Source organism: Corylus avellana, chromosome ca4, assembly GCF_901000735.1.
Source record: "Corylus avellana chromosome ca4, CavTom2PMs-1.0".
Lineage (NCBI taxonomy): Eukaryota > Viridiplantae > Streptophyta > Magnoliopsida > Fagales > Betulaceae > Corylus > Corylus avellana.
Genome location: NC_081544.1, coordinates 31,994,529 through 32,012,688, shown reverse-complemented (window position 1 = coordinate 32,012,688; position 18,160 = coordinate 31,994,529). Strand labels below are relative to the sequence as shown.

General features: G+C 37.5%; 3 protein-coding genes across 5 annotated transcripts; all 3 read right to left on the bottom strand.

The window, feature by feature from the left end:
- Positions 1 to 321: 321 nt before the first annotated feature.
- On the bottom strand, positions 322 to 4,548 carry LOC132179403 (26S proteasome non-ATPase regulatory subunit 11 homolog). Its single transcript, XM_059592130.1, has 2 exons — positions 4,397 to 4,548; positions 322 to 1,856 (listed from the first exon to the last, which is right to left on the bottom strand). Exon 2 carries the CDS (start codon positions 1,828 to 1,830, stop codon positions 562 to 564), a length of 1,269 nt encoding a protein of 422 aa, XP_059448113.1. The 5' UTR covers positions 1,831 to 1,856; positions 4,397 to 4,548; the 3' UTR covers positions 322 to 561.
- An 811-nt stretch (positions 4,549 to 5,359) lies between these two features.
- LOC132179331 (methyltransferase FGSG_00040) lies at positions 5,360 to 7,385 on the bottom strand. Its single transcript, XM_059592035.1, has one exon. The coding sequence runs from the start codon at positions 7,155 to 7,157 to the stop codon at positions 5,553 to 5,555; it is 1,605 nt and encodes a 534-aa protein (XP_059448018.1). The 5' UTR covers positions 7,158 to 7,385; the 3' UTR covers positions 5,360 to 5,552.
- Positions 7,386 to 7,797: 412 nt separating this feature from the next.
- On the bottom strand, positions 7,798 to 18,111 carry LOC132179103 (anaphase-promoting complex subunit 2). 3 transcript variants are annotated; one of them, XM_059591743.1, is made up of 18 exons: positions 17,734 to 18,111; positions 17,564 to 17,641; positions 17,273 to 17,480; positions 15,636 to 15,931; positions 15,370 to 15,441; positions 14,106 to 14,350; positions 12,691 to 13,107; positions 12,382 to 12,583; positions 12,136 to 12,250; positions 11,528 to 11,610; positions 11,059 to 11,178; positions 10,841 to 10,929; positions 10,682 to 10,763; positions 10,057 to 10,248; positions 9,337 to 9,405; positions 9,073 to 9,247; positions 8,512 to 8,873; positions 7,798 to 8,215 (listed from the first exon to the last, which is right to left on the bottom strand). In XM_059591743.1, exons 1-16 carry the CDS (start codon positions 17,971 to 17,973, stop codon positions 9,125 to 9,127), a joined length of 2,631 nt encoding a protein of 876 aa, XP_059447726.1. In that variant the 5' UTR covers positions 17,974 to 18,111; the 3' UTR covers positions 7,798 to 8,215; positions 8,512 to 8,873; positions 9,073 to 9,124. The 3 variants fall into 3 exon arrangements, with proteins under 3 accessions (XP_059447726.1, XP_059447725.1, XP_059447727.1); XM_059591742.1 differs by lacking the exon at positions 7,798 to 8,215 and having other exon boundaries at positions 8,368 to 8,873; XM_059591744.1 differs by lacking the exon at positions 7,798 to 8,215 and having other exon boundaries at positions 8,368 to 8,754.
- Between the last annotated feature and the right edge of the window lie 49 nt (positions 18,112 to 18,160).

Genomic DNA, 18,160 nt, shown 5'->3' with positions numbered 1-18,160 from the left:
TACAACTCCGTCCTCGAGAATTAGTTTAATCGGCCAGAAGCACACCTCATGAAGCAAAAATCGAAGCAAAAATCACTAGTTCAAATCTTCCTTCCCTAGTATAGGGGACATGTTAAAAAAAAAGAAAAAAAAAAAAGAAAAAAAAAAAAAGACATTACAACTCCAATCATGCAGAATTAGGCATAGTGAAAGTTTAATGCACGTTAAATCATATTGAAGCTCTTGCTGGAATGATTATTCCTATTTCAGGGTTAATAAGAAAACAAAAATCACTGACAAACTACGGAGCATAGACAGATTTCCTAAAGGAACAAATAGATCTCTATCATGAAATCCAAAGAACCGATCAGCCCAGCTGGATGTTGCAAATTCTGTAACCAAGAAGAATGTTCTACAACATCATGGATTCAACATTTTAACCCACAACAAGAAAGTCAGGCTAAAGGCAACCAAGCAATCTATCTACCATGCATATCAAATGAGAAAGTACAGAAATTGTTTCAAAGTAGAACCAAGAAAAACATAGTTGCAGTCGGAAAACTGACTCCTAACTCTAGAACCTCATGCCATTATCTTGGCAGACCTCACGTAGAGGCTATCCACGACCTTGCCAACATTAGAAATGGTTTCCAATGTCGCCGGGAATATTGCATCTGTCTTGGGATCATCAAAAATGACGAGGCATCCAGCACCCTGATCTAGAGTTCCTGCAAACTTCTTATCCAGAATCATCTGAGATAATTTCTTCTCCACATGATCAACAGGCAGTTCAATCAGCTCAGCAATATGAGCAATCTCAACCCTTGAGAAAGGTTCAATCAACCTGCAGAGATTCTGCTCCAACAAAGTGTCATACAGGGAAGACAGGTGCCTGTGAACAATAGGATCTTCCTCTAGCTGGGCCCTAAAATCCCTGAGGGCAGTCTCAAAAAGCTTCAAAGAGCGCTTTGAATAGGCATCGGCCACAGCTTTCATGGCATCCAGCTCGGGTCCCACATATTGCAATCCAGCTTTTGATGATATTATTCCCGCAACATCATCAGCCTGGTTCACCATTATTTTGCATAACAACATATACTTGAGGCTAAATACTGCTCGAGGATCTTCAAGAGCATTGAAAGCTTCAAAAGCTTCGAAGAAATAGCTATAAGCAGTTTTGTAGTCCTTTTCTTCTGCATGGAGGATTCCACTCTGCAAATCTATAGTACCCTGTTGAGCTGGGGGCACATATATAGCATTGGCAGCAGTTCTTGCAGCCGTCAGTGAAGCCTTAGCTTTAGGGAGATTCCTCAAAGAGAAATGGAGCTTACTCTCCAACAAGTCTATGTCCACAAGTAGAAGCTTGTCATCTAGCCTTCTCACTTCCTTTATCAAACCTGAAAGGAGAGTTAAAGCTTCTGAATACTCTTTGCTTTCCATCAAAAGAGCTGCAAGCCTTGCCTCCACTCTTTGCCGTAGGAAAGTTCGCTTTTCGGCACGGGTCCACTGCACCATTTCTTTGCAGAGGGAAATCTGGAGATCAGATGTGTCTGGTATTTTAGCTACTGCATCAATTATCCCACGAACGATTTTTGCAGTCTTTGCCTTGGGGATCAAGTTGAAAAAAGGCCTCAATTGGGTCAGAAGGTTTCGGAGATCCTCAGCCCGATTCTCTTGTCTTAGAAGATCTGAGAGATTTGTGATGGCCTGTTCCTTTATCCTAAGGGCTTCAGAAGAAGATGATGGGCTTTCAAGTACACGATAAAGAATAGAGATGGATTCAGCAGGGGTTTTGGCTTCTAAAGCCTGAGCAATTGAGTCAGTTGTTGCTGGGAGATATGATGAAGACATAGTTGATGGTTCAAAAAAACCAAGTCCTGCAAATGAAAATAATCCATCAACTTAATTTGACATAAATAAAAATCGCCTTGGGCAGTTCATCAAACAAAAAAATAGTGCCCCTTTAGTATGAAGAAATTAGGTGGTCAAAGTGGTTTCAAGCTATTTTGGCAAACAGAACCAACCTCTATATCTATGAGCCTCTCTATTCTCTATTTAGAGACAATAAGTAACATTCTCAACATGGAAACTTCATGTCAGTCATCAGAAAACCTATTTCATCCCTTAAGAAAGATACCAAAATTATCAGGCAATTCACTATTAGAACATAATAAGAAAGACTTGGACATTTAACGGCATCAACTTTCAGTTTCTAAGTTCAAGAGTCTGTTTCTAAGATTGCTTTATGAGCAGAAGGTGGCTCCCAGTTGCTTATCTTTCATGGATGTTTTAGATTGTCAAGATGTAGTAATCAGACGTTTTCTTTCCCCTTTACCATAGGTATTTTTCTCTTTTATAATACCAATATACTAAGCTAGCTCCTTTTTCTCTTTAATTAAATTTGAATTAAAAAAAAAAAAAAACACATTCATTACAAATATTAAATCTATTTTTAAGTTAGCACTGTAACCTGCTCTAATACTCACATCAAATTATACACTAAGTGACTATTCCAAACTCTTGTTCAGCCCTGTCCACTCATTATTGAAATTTCATCATCCATTCCAACCTAGGAAGGTGATCCTCTTCATAACCAATGCCTTGAATACCGCTTCCTCCAACATGCGTCACGTGATTGTCCGCAATACTCTATGTTTATTAGTTAGGGTTCCCAACCTATTAAAACCCTTGAACCCTACTTGGGGCCTTTCAATTTTCTCTTTTCTTGAGGAAACCCTATTTTTCAATTCTCCTTAGCCTTAAAATAATTCATTGCACCAGTGGGGTTAAACCTAGTCCTCTACAAACCCTTAAAACCCTTAGCCACTTTCTGTATGCGTAAAATAATGCATTAAATATTTTAATCACCTTTCCAATTGGATTAAGAGCCTATTTAAGTATTTCTACAAGGACAGAGTTTTCCTTCAAACAGGTTGGAGAAACTTCCTCCAACCCATTTTATAAAAATGACATTACATGTGAGATGCACATGAGTTTTTAATATTATTTATTCCAACTTTGTCCCTGCTATTAAAAAAACATGTGTATCTTATATGTTTAAATGACACATGTCATTTTTATAGACTGGGTTGGAGGAAGTTCCTCCAACCCAATTTGAAGGAAAACTCTGTCCTTTCTATAATATCATATAAATATTATTTTCTAGTACCTTAGAATTATTTTGATCAAATATTATAATCCCAATAACTTTTCACCTTAAATTATTCAACTTAATACTTTATTCTTAATTAAGTAAATATTTGAATAATTAGATTATAGAACCTAACTATTAATACTCTAAAAATTAATTTAATAATTCTAATTAGATTAGACTATTATCCTATTTATAACCTACTTACTTACTAAAATTTGATATATAGATATTAGATAGGCTCCAAGTTATACATTTTTCTTTGAAAGAACTTATAATTTATAAATAATTTAAGTAATTAGATCATAAGTCATTGGTTCAAATCTGATAAGAAGCTTGGATTCTTTTTTCATAAAACCCCAAGAAACTAATATCCTCAATTGGCCATAACATACCCCCAATCTCCCACAAAACACACCAACTTCTCCCTCTCTTCTATTGATTGACATACCCAACTTAACAAAGTTGCATAGCTCAACCCAAATAAAATTTCTTCATCAAGGCACTCACTCTGCCCTTCAAAAGCACAACAATTTTTCCTACAAAAATCTTCTCAAGAACAACAACCCATATTCGGCCATATCAAGAATTACACAGCCAAAACTCCTCTCAACAAAAACAACCCATATTCGGCCACATCAACCCAAGAAATCAAATTTGGACTTCACCCTATTCGGCCATCTTCACAACAAACAACCAAAACCAAACTCTCAGCGCACAAAATAATTTTCCAACCAGTCGGCCCTCCACCAAAAACACATCAGAATTTCTTCATTTCATTCAACACCCATTCTTCACTCAATCGGACTGCTGGGCAATTTACATAACAAAATTTCTCAACAAAAAAATATCACGAAAGTCTCAAACCAATCGGCCATCTAAGCAATTTGCAAAACAATTTCTCACAACAAAATCTCACCCCTTCATTCGGCCATCCTCCCAACCGACAGCCCCAATTCCAAACAACCCAAAATTTCTTCAAAATCACAACACCCATTCGGTGCTTAGCCAGAACAACCCAAGAAAACTTCAATCCCGCAACCAAAGAAATTTCATCCCCTCTTCAATCGAGTTGGGCCATTCAGCCCGTGTAAGAAAACCCCCAAATTCAGTATACAAACAACCGGAAATTCAAGCTCAAAATCGCAACAAAACAAATCAACAAATTTATTTCAGCATTTTACTCATTCGGAACTCACCCCAAAATTAAAACCAACAAGCTAAAGAGATTACCGATTTGGAAAAAAATGTTGACGTGAGAAATACCTTTGGAGGACGGCCGGACTGCACCCCAAGGAAGCCCACACACTCCTCCCTCTCTTGGCGACGCTAAACAGGAGGGCAGGGGGAAGTCTCTGTTTGGGCGAAGCAAGGAATGCTGGTGCTGCTCTTCACACCGTTTACCTGTACCACACTCGTGCTAAACTTCTCTTTCAAGTAACTTCTTTTTTCTTTTATCTTTTCTTTTTATTTATTTTTAACAATTTATTTAATTAAACCGTTTACCACACTCTTGCTTATTGTACGAAAAAAGTGATATTTATTTATTTTTTTTCATTTTTTCAAATAATCATTATTTTTAAACGCAATTTCAAGTGGAATATATTTTGCGATTTCATTTAAATTAGTTTTTATCCTATTTAAATGTTGTAGCTTTCCCTCCATTTGAGTATTTCACGTTGTCTCACATTAAAAAGTTATAAGAACTTTTGGTGCTTATAAGAAATTGCATTTATTAAATATCTGTTTGTTTCGACATAAAATGTTTTTGGTCGAAAAATACTTTCAAATGAGTGATGATAGAAAATAGTTGGTGACTTTCAGCAACCTTCGGCGGAGGTCCAATAATTTGAAAACGATAAACTCAAATTCAAAAAAATAGTTTACGAAATTAAAAAAACGAAAATCATTTTCCAAAATTAAAGAAGGTTTTTTTATCAAATTGAAAATATTTTCGGTCACACCAAATACCCAAAAACACATAAAACATTTTTAAAAATTTTTTTATGCCCAAATAAGCAAAGCCCAAGTCTAAATTGGCTCTTGGATAGACATATTAGTGGTATCACCCAGTGCGAACTCGCTATGCAAGCATCACGTAGTCGCAGTAGCACTTTAGGCACACTTTGCACTTTGTCATGAACCGCTCTTATAATTTTAATTAAAGGGCGATTTCAAAATTTTGATTTACAACTTCTTCTCACATTTATTGCACATTTAGCCACAAAAGCAAGTCTCTAAATGAACTTCAAATTAGAAACATGAACATATGAAATGGTTATTGGTCAAGACAACTTGAGGCATTCTTTCTAGAAGTAATTAAACAGATCAAAGAGGCAGAAAAGAGAAAGAAAAATGATCGGATCTATTAGCCAATAGGCTAACAATTCTGTTAATAACAATCAAAAAGATAATAGATGTGTTAGTGAGAGCCAAGCTCGAGTAATGTCCTTAGTGCTTGCTTTTTAGCTGCCTTTCCGTACACTCCTCTTCCCAACTTCAAAGCCTTCTCCATGTCCGCTACCCCATTGCTTTTCTTCAATCCGTCAACCAAGACCTTGAGCAACCTATCATCACTTCCCGCAACTTCCAGTACGCTATCCACCACTGCATTGACGGCGGGAATCCGCCGTCCCCACCGCTTCATTGACTTATCACAACCATAAGCCTCAGAATATGCAGACCAAAACGATGCCCTCAAGAAGCCCTTCTCCTTCCCCCTCACCACCCATCTCCTCATACCTTCCTCTAACTTGTAGACTGCACCGCCCATATCCATTCCTCTTTCAAGACCTATCTCAATCTCTCTCATCTCTTGCTTTGCACACATTTCCTCCTCAAACTTGCACCTCTTACAATTACAATGGAAGCCCCATGTCTTTGACATTTCCTTGCGCTTGTTGTATGGAGAAAGAGCATCATAATAGGTAAAAGTAATCTCTTCGCCTGCCTTAACATCCCTTGAAGTATGAACCATCACATAATCCCCTACATGCAAACGCCTTGCATTAGGACTACATGAATGGTTAATGAATGAAGCCAGTAGCCATAATCCAACACCATAATAACCACTATTCTTCCCCAGAACTTTGGCTGAAACCGCATCCTCAACCAGAGAATTCACATCCAAGACGCTCAAAATCCTACCCATATCAGGCTTCTCATTCGAGTGGCTGTTCTCCTCTGCCTCAGGCCTAAAGAGGCTTATATCGGGAACCTCTAGCCCTTCCTCATCTTCTCCAGTCGACAATGTATTCATCAAATTACAGGTTCTAGGACATTTTGTGACGAAACCGGAAACTCTATCAATAAAATTCTTCCACATGACCAATTGGGCATTCTCGCCCGAATCTTCGCTAGGCAATATACCCCTTTCCGTGGCAATCGCTTTGGTGACCAACACCAGAGTCCCGGCATCAATGTTCTTTGTTGCAAATAGGCCACGCCCACTGATCCCAGACTTCCTGATCTGCACCGCACCAATGTACTCTGCGAGTTCCGGGGGCTTTCCTCGGTACCCATTTACAACCCAATCCGAGAGATCAAAAGCTCCAGTCCTCGAAAGAAACTCGAGCTTTTTGCATTTCTCCAAATACCCATTAAGGCTTTCAGCGTTCCCACTAGCCTGAGGATCGAGCAGAGCAGCCTTGAAGCAGTCCAAAGCCATAGAGTACCTATTCAGATTTAGCAGAATCTTACCTTTGCAGAGCAGGGTCTTGAAATGGGTACTCCCAATTTTCAGTGCATGATCACAATCTTTCAATGCTTGGGCGAATTCCCGCAGCCTGGAACGCGCTTCGGCTCGATTAGAGAGCGCTAAGCAGAGGGATCTGTGGAGCTTGGGGAGGTGATCTGGGTCTGGGTGCTGTTGGGTCTTTGAGATTTGATCTTGGCAGAGGTTGATGAACTCACAGTAGGCAAGCACGGCCTCCTCCCATTCTTCTCTGAGGAGTAGCTCCGTGGCTTTGGATCTGAGCTGTTGCATTTGCTCTTCGGCCATTTCAAGCTGTTGCAGTCCTTCTCTCATTTTTTGGGTAATTGGGGACTAGCACTGCTCTGCTCTTCTTTTTTGATTGCTGAAGTTTCTCCGTGGATTTTGAATTGAATTTGAGGGGTATGTAACGGTCACATTGCTTATTCTAATTCTATTTTACCTTTGGCCTCACATTTTCTGTTGTAACGGCAACGGCTATCTCGGCTTCTTTATCATTATTTCCTCTTATGATTAAATGGTTCCACGTTATGCCAAACAAGACTATACTGGATAAAAACCAGTTTATGGCTGAGATTTAATTTTTACGTTTAAACTTCACAAATCCTCTCCATTTCATTTAAGTAAAACGTAGATTAAATTTACGGCCCAAGATTTTTTTCTTTTTCTTTTTTCCCTTTTTACATTTAATGGTATACTTAATGCTATGTCGTCATTTAAAATTTGTTGATGTAACAACATATATATTATTATGTGAAATGTGAAATCTATTCTGTACATTGAAATGAAGATGATTATATTTCACAATTCTCTACTATGGAAATCAACATAAATAAAAAGGGAATAAATTTGAAAAAAGATGAAACAAACAAACTTATCTACAAAGTCTCATTACGTGTCAATGAGTAATGTTATTCACATTAGACTTTCACACTAGCTTTACATCGGCAAATGTGTTATATTTTAAGTGACATCCCATATCAATCAGTTAAAAAAAATAAAAATACATTTTCATTTAAAACACGTTACATCAGTTAGTGTGAAGCTAGTATAAAAATCTAGTGTGAAGAGTAGCATTACTCTATGTCAATTTTTTATTTTTTTTCAAAGCATTTTCGGGTCGGTCCAACAGGCATGTTGTAGCTTAGGATATGCTTATAGTTTTAAGCGCTGGTATTTATCAACATAGGGTAAAGGGAAAAAAATTCTAACACAATGTATCTTGCACACATTATCTAATCATTCTTATACCAGAATATAAGAGGCTCTAGTAGGAAGTGAAATGGCTCTGGGTCGAAAGATGTCAGCAATAGAGGAAAGCGAACCCTCCCCCATTTCTTCCCATTCAGTCCCATGCCTTCTCTAAGAGTATCCTGATTCAAGTTTGAATTATAAGGTTATGATAAAACTGGAGAAGCCTTTTCTTATGAAGCAATACGAATCATTTGCACTTGGGCTAGATTTAAATTTTTCAGAAAACTCACATTCTTAGAAGCATGGAAAAAGGGTTGCTTAGGAAAAAATCAACAACTAGAACAGGGCTTGGGGGCATTTTAAAATTCACTATCACTATGTCAGAGTGTAGGCAGCATTTATGATGTATTCAACTATTAATAGTACAAATCATAATAAATTTAATAATTAACAATCACAGGAACATGTTAAGTACCACTCTTTAGGATCTTCTGACTTCCTGCAATTTTAAACGCTGTCCAGAACTCCACATCCATGAGCATGGATAAACCAGAATGCTGTTTTCCATGGAGAGCTGAAGGGTGATTTTCTCAAGAATGGCCAATGTCGCTCTCCATAAATCCACTGGAAAACATCCCCAAGATACTCCAACTCGAATCACCAAACAGGATGATGTTCAATGAATATCCCAACTAGACAAGGGACGATCGCGACACTCCTGCCACAAAGATCCACCATTTCACAAGGCTATATACAGATTGAAAAAACTCCCTGCAATTTTGGCAATATTTCCTGTAGACGTTCACAAAATGCGGGAAAAGTATCTGGGCATCAACTCTGCGGTACCTCATGCAATGAAGAGAACATGAAAACATATCACAAGAAAAGGATTTTAGAAATCACTCCTCCGGCCTATCCACTATTTTCATTTTCCATTCAATTTGAGATAGAGAGAGAAAAAGGAACAAAGCAGAAAGATATTAAAACGGACATTATTTCCAACTCTTATTTCATTTAAATCTGCAAAAAGTCTCACCAGTGCCATTGCTTAATGCTTCAGGAGGATGTGTTTCAATTCTATCAACTCATTATTTCTTCAGAAAGTACATTCCATCTCTTAATTCCAACTTATCTTCAGAAACTAGACCAGATAAGAAGCTCTGAAGCTGTTGGAGTGATTTATCATAAGGGGGATCAGCTACACAAAACATCTGCAGCAACGAGTTAAAAGTAATTTACTTTGGCAATCATGTTATCTGTACCTAAATCAAATTTTGGGGGAAGTTAAAACAACTCTTACCTTGAGAGTATTATGCATTCGATCTAATGCCATGCTTCCAAAATTTGTGAGCATCCCTATGATAAGTTTCTACAAGAAAATGCCATTTAGAGTTATACAGAGAACAATATGACACTTGATAAAGTTCATCAAGATGCATAAGTACATTTACATCTTCGGTTTAATCCTGATACTTGACCAAATCATTGTCCAAGGCTTGCCAAAACTGAGATACTAAATTTTCCCACACAAGCAACAAATCTAATATATTTTTATCTCCAAGCATTCACATTTTTAGTGCTTTCTTTCCCCTTCTTGGAAAGCCTATTTAAAAAACTACTATTTGACAAAGTAATGATCAACCACACCAAAAAATGTGTCGGCAAAATATGGAAGGTTACATAACAACAAGCCAATGCTAGAGGTTAAGGCCAGCCATTTGCTGAGTGAAAAGAGAAAGTCCTACTCTTTTTCTTTTTCTTTTTTTTGGGCACAAATAATTCTGCTTCACCTCCTTGAGTTAGAGTAGCTTTTGATTATCGTCCTTAGTCCAAAATGAAACACCAGACCAATACTACCCTATACATTAAAGTAAATCTCCTTCAAAACAGAGCCTATGTCTGAGTACTTTCAAATTTATATGAGAGACAGTATCTGAAACACTATGGACCAGTTTTTTAAACAACCCATTAGTGTGAATATTTAGAGTTCATCAAGAATGCTCCAATTTGCATCACTAACCTCATAGACAGTCATTTCCTTGCGTAGTTGATCCTCAGCAGAGACGACAGACCTCTCTCCCTCCTCATCACCTGCTACAAGGTCCTCAGAACTCCCACTGTTTCCACTATTCTTACTAGTTTCAATCATGCCTTCCATCAGGGTAAATACATGGTCACTAGAATCTGCCCCAGGTGATTCCGCAAGGATTCCCTGATTACAAAAAAGAACGCAAATGCAATTAGTTTTCCTCTTGACTCCAGCCCTTGAAGATTGTGATATATTAAAACTTCAATGAATACCAACTCTCTCCCTGATTGAATTTTAGCCAGCCCTAAGAAAGAGAAGACAAAAGGTTGACTTCCCAATCATACAATTCAAAATGACCACAAAGTCAATAAAAGAAGATTGGAGCAATCGTAAGGATAATGAGGAAAGTTGTAAGCCAAAAAGAAAATTTTCCCAAGCCAGTAAATTTGACAGTGTTTTGGCTACTTAAATCTATCAAGTGTCCAACACAAATTGATCATTCACTAATGTACATCATTGGAATTGACAATGGGCTAGGGGTTTCCATTAAATCTATTGCATGTCAAACACTACTTGATGATTAAAAAAATAAAAAAATAAAAACTTTATCAGATACCTTGCTTATCCAAAAATTTATCCTCCGATTGAGTACGTCTACAGGTATCCCAATAGCAGCTGCAAGACTTTTAGAGGTCCAACTGAAAGTGGAAAACATTAATGCAGCTACACTATTGATGATTAACATATAATGCATTCATATAATGCACATGGTTACCTTGTTTGCTCTTGAAATTGCATAATAATTGCTGCATGTACAGGAGCCACTGTGAACTGCACCTCCCTGTCTTCAAATTGCAATTCCAACTGTGCTCCATGATAAAAATATGAAATGTTATATGAGTGGTTCAGGACAGGTTAGAGAAGGAACCTGCTAACAGAGATATCTCAATATAGGGCATCAAATGGCTTTTTCTAAATTTCAAAGCACCTAACCTTTACTGTGCCCAGATTTTTCTTCCACAGAAGCTTACGAGGGGTTTTGATTTCATTAAACCTCTTTGCATAATCAGAGAGCAGCTTCTCAACAGGATCGGGTACATTAAGGGCCTCATCCTAAAAAATTTCTTCACAGTTAGAAGAGCAACAAGAATTTGTTACCAAGAAACAATGTAATTCTTATGAGAACAGAAGAAATTTTGATCTAAGTATAGATATTGTTAGAGAGGCCCACAGATATAGGTATATGCTACATGGTGCTTGCCATTCTCATTTTTCATGAGAATACAGTTAACGGACACTTCATGCAGAGACGGTAGAGAAAATATGTGTGATTGCAGAGAGACTGTAATTATGCCCTCTCCTCTCATCTTAGATATCCCACCAAGTAATGTTAACACAAAACCAAGTACGCCATCATGTCTTTTTTCACTATCAATACTAATAGCAATATTGTCCACCATACCTGGATTGTAGGCCAGAAATTTGAAGATATTATTGTAGCATCAAGAATATCCATGGACACTGCATTTTCCCCCAGCTCAGCCCCTAAGAATCAATTCACCCAAGGTCACTTGAAATTTTTTCAATAAATAAATAAATAGATTATAAGATACTAAGGCGTTTTGGCACCTAATGCAAGTAGCCTATAAACTATGATAGGGTGGTGTGGATCAAGTGATGGGGCGTGGCCCCTTTTAATATATGTTTGTCGAGTTTTGCAACAATTTAAACTATTCAATAGATTAAGGATATCTTATGTAACAGATAACAAACACAAAAGATTAGTTAAATGCTTCTTTCTGTCCAAAAGAAGAACCTTATTTTTGGGCTCATACTGTCATACATGCGGTACAAATCGCCATTTAGATTTAAGTAAGCATATAGATCATATTTCTACGCCAATTTAAGCAAAATTTAGAGGTCATCCATCCTCATACTATGTAGATTTATTTGAATGATTTGGATTTAAAAAATATCTCGACATGGAATATTAAAATCGGCAAGCCCCCATCAAACTTGATAGAATGTTGCTCTATCATAGTTTATCGTAATTTTAAATTCAAAAGTTACCCGTCTGAGATGGCTGAGTAATGGTTGCTTTTATATTGGTGTTTGTCCTCTTTGAATCTATCAGGTCATTGAGCATTATTTCACATTTCTGCATGCTGCTCTCTCCAAAATGTATCTGCAGGATGACAGCACAAATATGAAAATTAAGGTGGGAAATTTTATCACGACAAAGGGAACCCCTGATGTCAACTTCAACCAGAAGACCTAGTTCAACAGATCACAAGCTTCAATGAATAAACTGCTTGCCTTGAGAAGTTCTAAAGTACGTATATCTGAGTCAATGTCATAATCAGATTTGTTTAGAAGCTTTTCAGCCAGCATAACACGATATTCATTGACCAGTTGGTCCTTTGAACCGATTATACCAACAATCATCCCAAGTACATCAACCTTCCTCCGGTTCCTACTACCTTTTGATGGGTCAGCTTCTGCAGGATCAGGCTCCCAGCTGAAAAGGAACAATTCATGCAGACATATAATCAGCAGAATAACATAGCAAGCTGAAGGGTACAACTAAAATACATGTCATCCACAAACGTGATAGCATAACAATACCGTAAAGCATCGATCCATGCTTGCTTCTCATCGGTGATGAAATCATCATCAACACTAGTATTCTCTTGACTTTCTTCATCTCTATTTAATTCTTCAAGAAGGCAATCCCCAGTATTTCCAGATACATTTGGATTTCCACCAGTCCCACCGGTAAGCATTGTAACAATACATTTTATTGTATCTTTCCTTCCCCTCAAGTAGTCTCTTATTGGTTCACCAACTGCTTCAAGAAAAACACCTGCTGGGTCTATTGTTCGCAGTGCTTTGATAGTTGAAACATATTGATGCAATATATCATTAGTTGAGGCACCAGCAGTAAGCAAACGATATCGTAGAGCCGAGATAAATGATTCAACCAGCTTAGAATGTTGTCCAGTATATTCAAGACATTGTTTTAAATCTTCAATAGCCGGAGAGCTGCAAAACATATAGAGAAGATTTAGGAAAGGAGAAATGGTTCAAGGAGTCACCCAAGAATATCTTATGTCAATATCATTAACTTTAATCATGCAACAGACAGAAAATACTGCTTTAATTAGGTATGGCCTATACCCTTCCAATCTGCTCTCTAATATGGCATAGATAAAAGAAACGAGAATCATGGTAGTCTTTTAAAAAGACAGTGTAACAAAGTTCATAATAACTTCCGTGGAAAATGCATTAATGTGATATGCAGTTTTAGTCTACATCTTACTTATTAAATAATATGCACAAATTCAAGGACAAGATCAACCTTCACATACATATCCTTGCCAGCAAAATAAAACACTAAATAGGTAAGTGAAACCTAATATAACACTCTTTATCTCTTCAAGATACAGAGTGATTGTTCACCCACACTAGGGATAAGATGGTTCAAATTAATTCCCTGTAATGCATCAAAATTGAAGCTGAAATGTAAAATCCCTTTGATTCATATTTTATTCAAAGATATACTGGAATTTATTAAGAAATTCTCCATCACATAAGCAATGAGTCACAAAGTATTCCCCTCTATCAGTCCAACAAGTTCTTCAACAAAAAATTCAAATTGGAAAATCGCATGCATGAGGATAGCCATAGTTTGAATCTTTTGGGCACTCAAGTGATTGTATTATATATCACCATTTCATTATCCATTTTCTTGTATACTTCCTGTGTACTAGGGTTGCGCCCCTCTGGGCTTTTTGATATGTACAACATTACTTACATAAAAAAAAAAAAAAAAAACCATTTCATTATCCATTTGATAGAGAGATCTCATAACACCAAATGTGTTGCAGTTCTCACTACCCACTGCACAAACCAAATTCTTTTCTCTATTTTTAATATGCAAGTATAGAGCAAGTCCATTGCATAATTTGACAACTCAACGACTAAAGCTATTCCTTTAAGTCTATAATAGGAAACAAGTGAAAAAACCAGATTAAGATCACCTGTCAGGATAATCCACAATTATCTCAAATAATTTGGCTATTCTCAAATCTTGCAATGTCTCATAAGCAAAATACTCTAGCCGCAGCTGCCATCTAACAAGTCCTTCAGAGGGAGTATCAATTCCAGGATAGCATGAAGAAGGATGTGAAGCCAAAGGTGATTTTTGACCAAACGAATGACTATCATAACTAACAGAGTCACCAAGATAAGCAAGAAGCGCACGCAAAAACTGGAGGGGTACAGCCTGGGCAACATACCTCCAAGTATGAGGAGTCATTTATTTGTAGCATAATAATAAAACTAGAAAACAGAATGGAGGAAACTAAGAAAATGAGCAAAAGAAATACAAAACATGGCATGAGAAAGAATATTTAAGTTTACATAATCTTGCAGATGACATTGATTCTGTGCAGGAAGCACTTTTGGGCAATTACAGACGTTTTTTTTTTTTTTTTGATAAGTAAAAGGCATTATATAAAAAGCGCAAGGGGCGCAACCCATGTACACAGGAAGTATACAAAAGAGCCCACTACACGAGCATTAAACTGAAAAAGACGCACAGAAGTTCCTTTAGTCTAATCAAACTACAGCTTATGAGAAAAGGACCACTCCCTCCATCCTACAATAGATGAAAGTTTACAAACAACAAGTATTTTAACGATACATACATTCTTCTTAAAACACCCTTAGCTAGGCCAAGAAATGTGTTCAAATTTGAGAAATGTGAGTTTAAATTTGAAGGTAATATGGGAATTCCAGTGGATAAATGCTTTCATTTCAGAAGAGTTCATCTACTCTGGAATATCCCAAAAAAAAATGACATCATCTATTGTAAGACGGGGGAGTAATACAATTTTGTACGAGTACATATGATAAGCAATATGTAATTTATATCAAATACCCAAGCATATACCTTTGCACATGTAAATATGATAAGCAAGATTTAATTTATGTCAAATGCCCAAGCATATGTTTAAACCAACGAAATAACATGCCCAGCTGATAACACTAAAAAACTTTCAACAATTGGCCAATAACCTTCCTTCCATGATAGACAAGAAACCATACTGATATGGTGTAGATCAGTAAAAGCAAAGCCAATAACTTAAAAAGTGCATCCAATTTATTAAATCATATGTACTATGCAAATGAAAACAACTTGGATAGATAAACTATTGACAAGTTAAGACATCAATAATTTTAATTATTGCTTTGTTGGGGGGCAGGCGGGGAGATAAGATTACGCAAAGACAACAGTATAACCTGTATCCATCGTTTAATGGATTCCAGAACAGAACTCCTGTAATCATCACCAGCGAGATTATGTACTTTAGCCTGCCATGCATACAGGAATATTTAGATGGGACCCAAAGGTGAGTTACATATAAGGAAAAAAAAGAAAGTGAGCAGATATTTGAAAAAGAGAATGTACAATAGGATATTGGGGAGAAAAAAAGGAAAAGAGCTGATGTGGAGGTGAACAGAAATAAGCTGGACATATGACCAAAATGGAACACATGCTCGCTCACCTTTAGAAGCAGAAAGATCACAGAAGCATAGGCATCTTCAGTCATAGACGTAAATCCAAGATTTCTAAGATCACGAACAACCTTCCCAATGTTCTTCACCAATTTATTGTTCTCTGAGAACCTGACTTGGTGATAGCATTCATCAATATCCATTTCACCAGTTCGATAGGCAAGTTTGCTTTTTTCATCTAAATCCATGTCATCTTTTTCTTGAGATTCATTGTCACCATTAAGTTCTCCAGCCATGATTGTACTTAACTCCTCCAATCTTCCCTTAAAATACCAGTGGAGTATCTCTAAGAACATTGCAGAGTTTAAAAGAAATGGAAGTTACTACCAGGGTCCAGGGCATTGTTAGAAGAAAAGAGGGGCAAAAGAAAAGCAGATATGCATGGAGTGGTATAACTGTTACACAACATAAAGCTTCTAAGAAAGATATCCAGCCTAGATAATCAATTATTTTATTTAAGCAATTCATTCTCATAAGTAGTGGAGCAACCCAAAAATATGCAGGGAGTATACAAGAGAAAAACCAATCAGGAAGTAGAAGAAAAACACCAATCAAGAAACTTTAAGAAATTAGAAAAACAATCACGGTTGTAAGCAACCATCCAAATATAAATTTTTTTGAACATAATGGCTTTTAACTTTGGCACAGTGCTCTCACAATCTTCGAAGTTGCAAGCATTATGTTCTCTCTAAATGCACCACATTAAGCATAGAGTAATCAACTTCCACACATCTATATTACAGTGGCTTCTAAATTAACCTCTTCAACAAGCCAACAACTCTATCATCCACCATGCATAACCCACTTAATCCCAAGAACGCGGAAAACTGATACAAAGCACAGTTTTACTCTTACGTGTGATCTGTACTGAATGGTGAACTGAGCGGTGGCAAATATATAGACCATATACCTGGAAGAGCAATCCAACACTTAGTGAATCAAGACAAGAAGGAAGGCTGCCCAATCTGCATCTAGTTTCTTGATGAGTTCAGCCACTCTTTGGTATTTCCAGAAAATACCAGTGTGGCAGTGTTGTTCTGATTTTGGTACACAAACGAACAATGGAGGGTGGAACAAAATTAACTTAAAATAAAAAATCTGATGGGCTTCATCTAGTAATATGGATCCCCAAAAAACATAGAGATTAGATGCTTCTTAAAGCCTCTCCATTTCAATCATATTGCTCAATGGTACATGACGCTTCAAAAAGAAAAAAGGTTATGCACATTTTATTTTTAGGGTTTCTGACCTTTTTATTTTTTGTGGGTGGGCGGGGGAGCTATGGTTGTGAGGGAACTCCAGAAGATAACAAAATAATTTAGTTGAATGATCATAAATCACGCTCTCAGCTTATTTTGTTCTGTATAAGCCATGAAATAGACTGTCTTCATTTATTATGGATACTGACATGCAGAGATCAAAGCAATACCCAACCCACTAGACAGGACTCAAAGAACCTTGGATTCACTAGAATCCAATCAATCCATAGTATGCATCACCCAAACTTTCAATCTATATTATACAAACTCGGCCTGACACCGCTTATTATCAAATAACAATCATTGAAGTCTAACTCAGCAAAAGCTCTAAGCTCAAGCACATTAGGAATTGGTCATAGATTATATACCTGAAAAATGCCGAGGAAGGGTCGCCATAAGCACCGAAGACACGAGTAATTGGTACGTAGAGAAGAGATGGGCTCTCCCCGATGTCTGATCCCTGTAGGAGGGCAAAGCGTGAACTAACGCCAACAAGCAGTTCTCCTGGTATAGCTTTTCCAAACATATGTCTTCCAGAGCTTTGCACAATACCCGCTCCACTTCACCCTCGCGTGCCTGCATATATCAATAATTCCAATCATTCAACTAATTAATTAATTAATTAAAATGGAGTAATGCTGGAGAGAGTTCAAGCTCACTTTACATAGGAGTGCGACATTGCTGTAAGCATCAAAATGCCGCCAAAATTTTGACGCTCCGTTTTTCTCAAAGGTTTCCTGCAAAATTTGGAATACAGAGAGACTCATCCCTAATCTGAAGCATGAATAACAAAAGGCAATTCAATTTCCAATGGACATCAAAACAGTACCTCTAGTGCTCGAAGAAAGTGGTCTCGGACAAGAGAGCGGAGGCCGTGGTTGCAGAGGCCATGGACGTGAGCGACGAATTTGGGGTCCACGGAGAGGTCTCCGGCGCCGTTGAGGAGGGCCTCGGTGGCCGCACAGAAGCCATTGTAGCTCCCGACGATCTCTTGGATCGAATCGTCACTGAGAGTGTCCAGAATCCCTAAGTTACGCACTAACGACGTCGCTTCCTCCTCCGTGGTCATCACTGTCTCACACTCCTTTTGAACAAGCCTTTGGGTTTGCCGCCAGTGCTTGAGATTGAAAGGCGAAGGGAAGGCTCTGCGGCGCAGTGCTCACTGCGCACTCGGTTTCCACTCTGATTGTCACGTGCCAAATTTTTTTTTTTTTTTTGTAAGTTACGTGCGAAATGTTCACCGCGCTCTAAACATT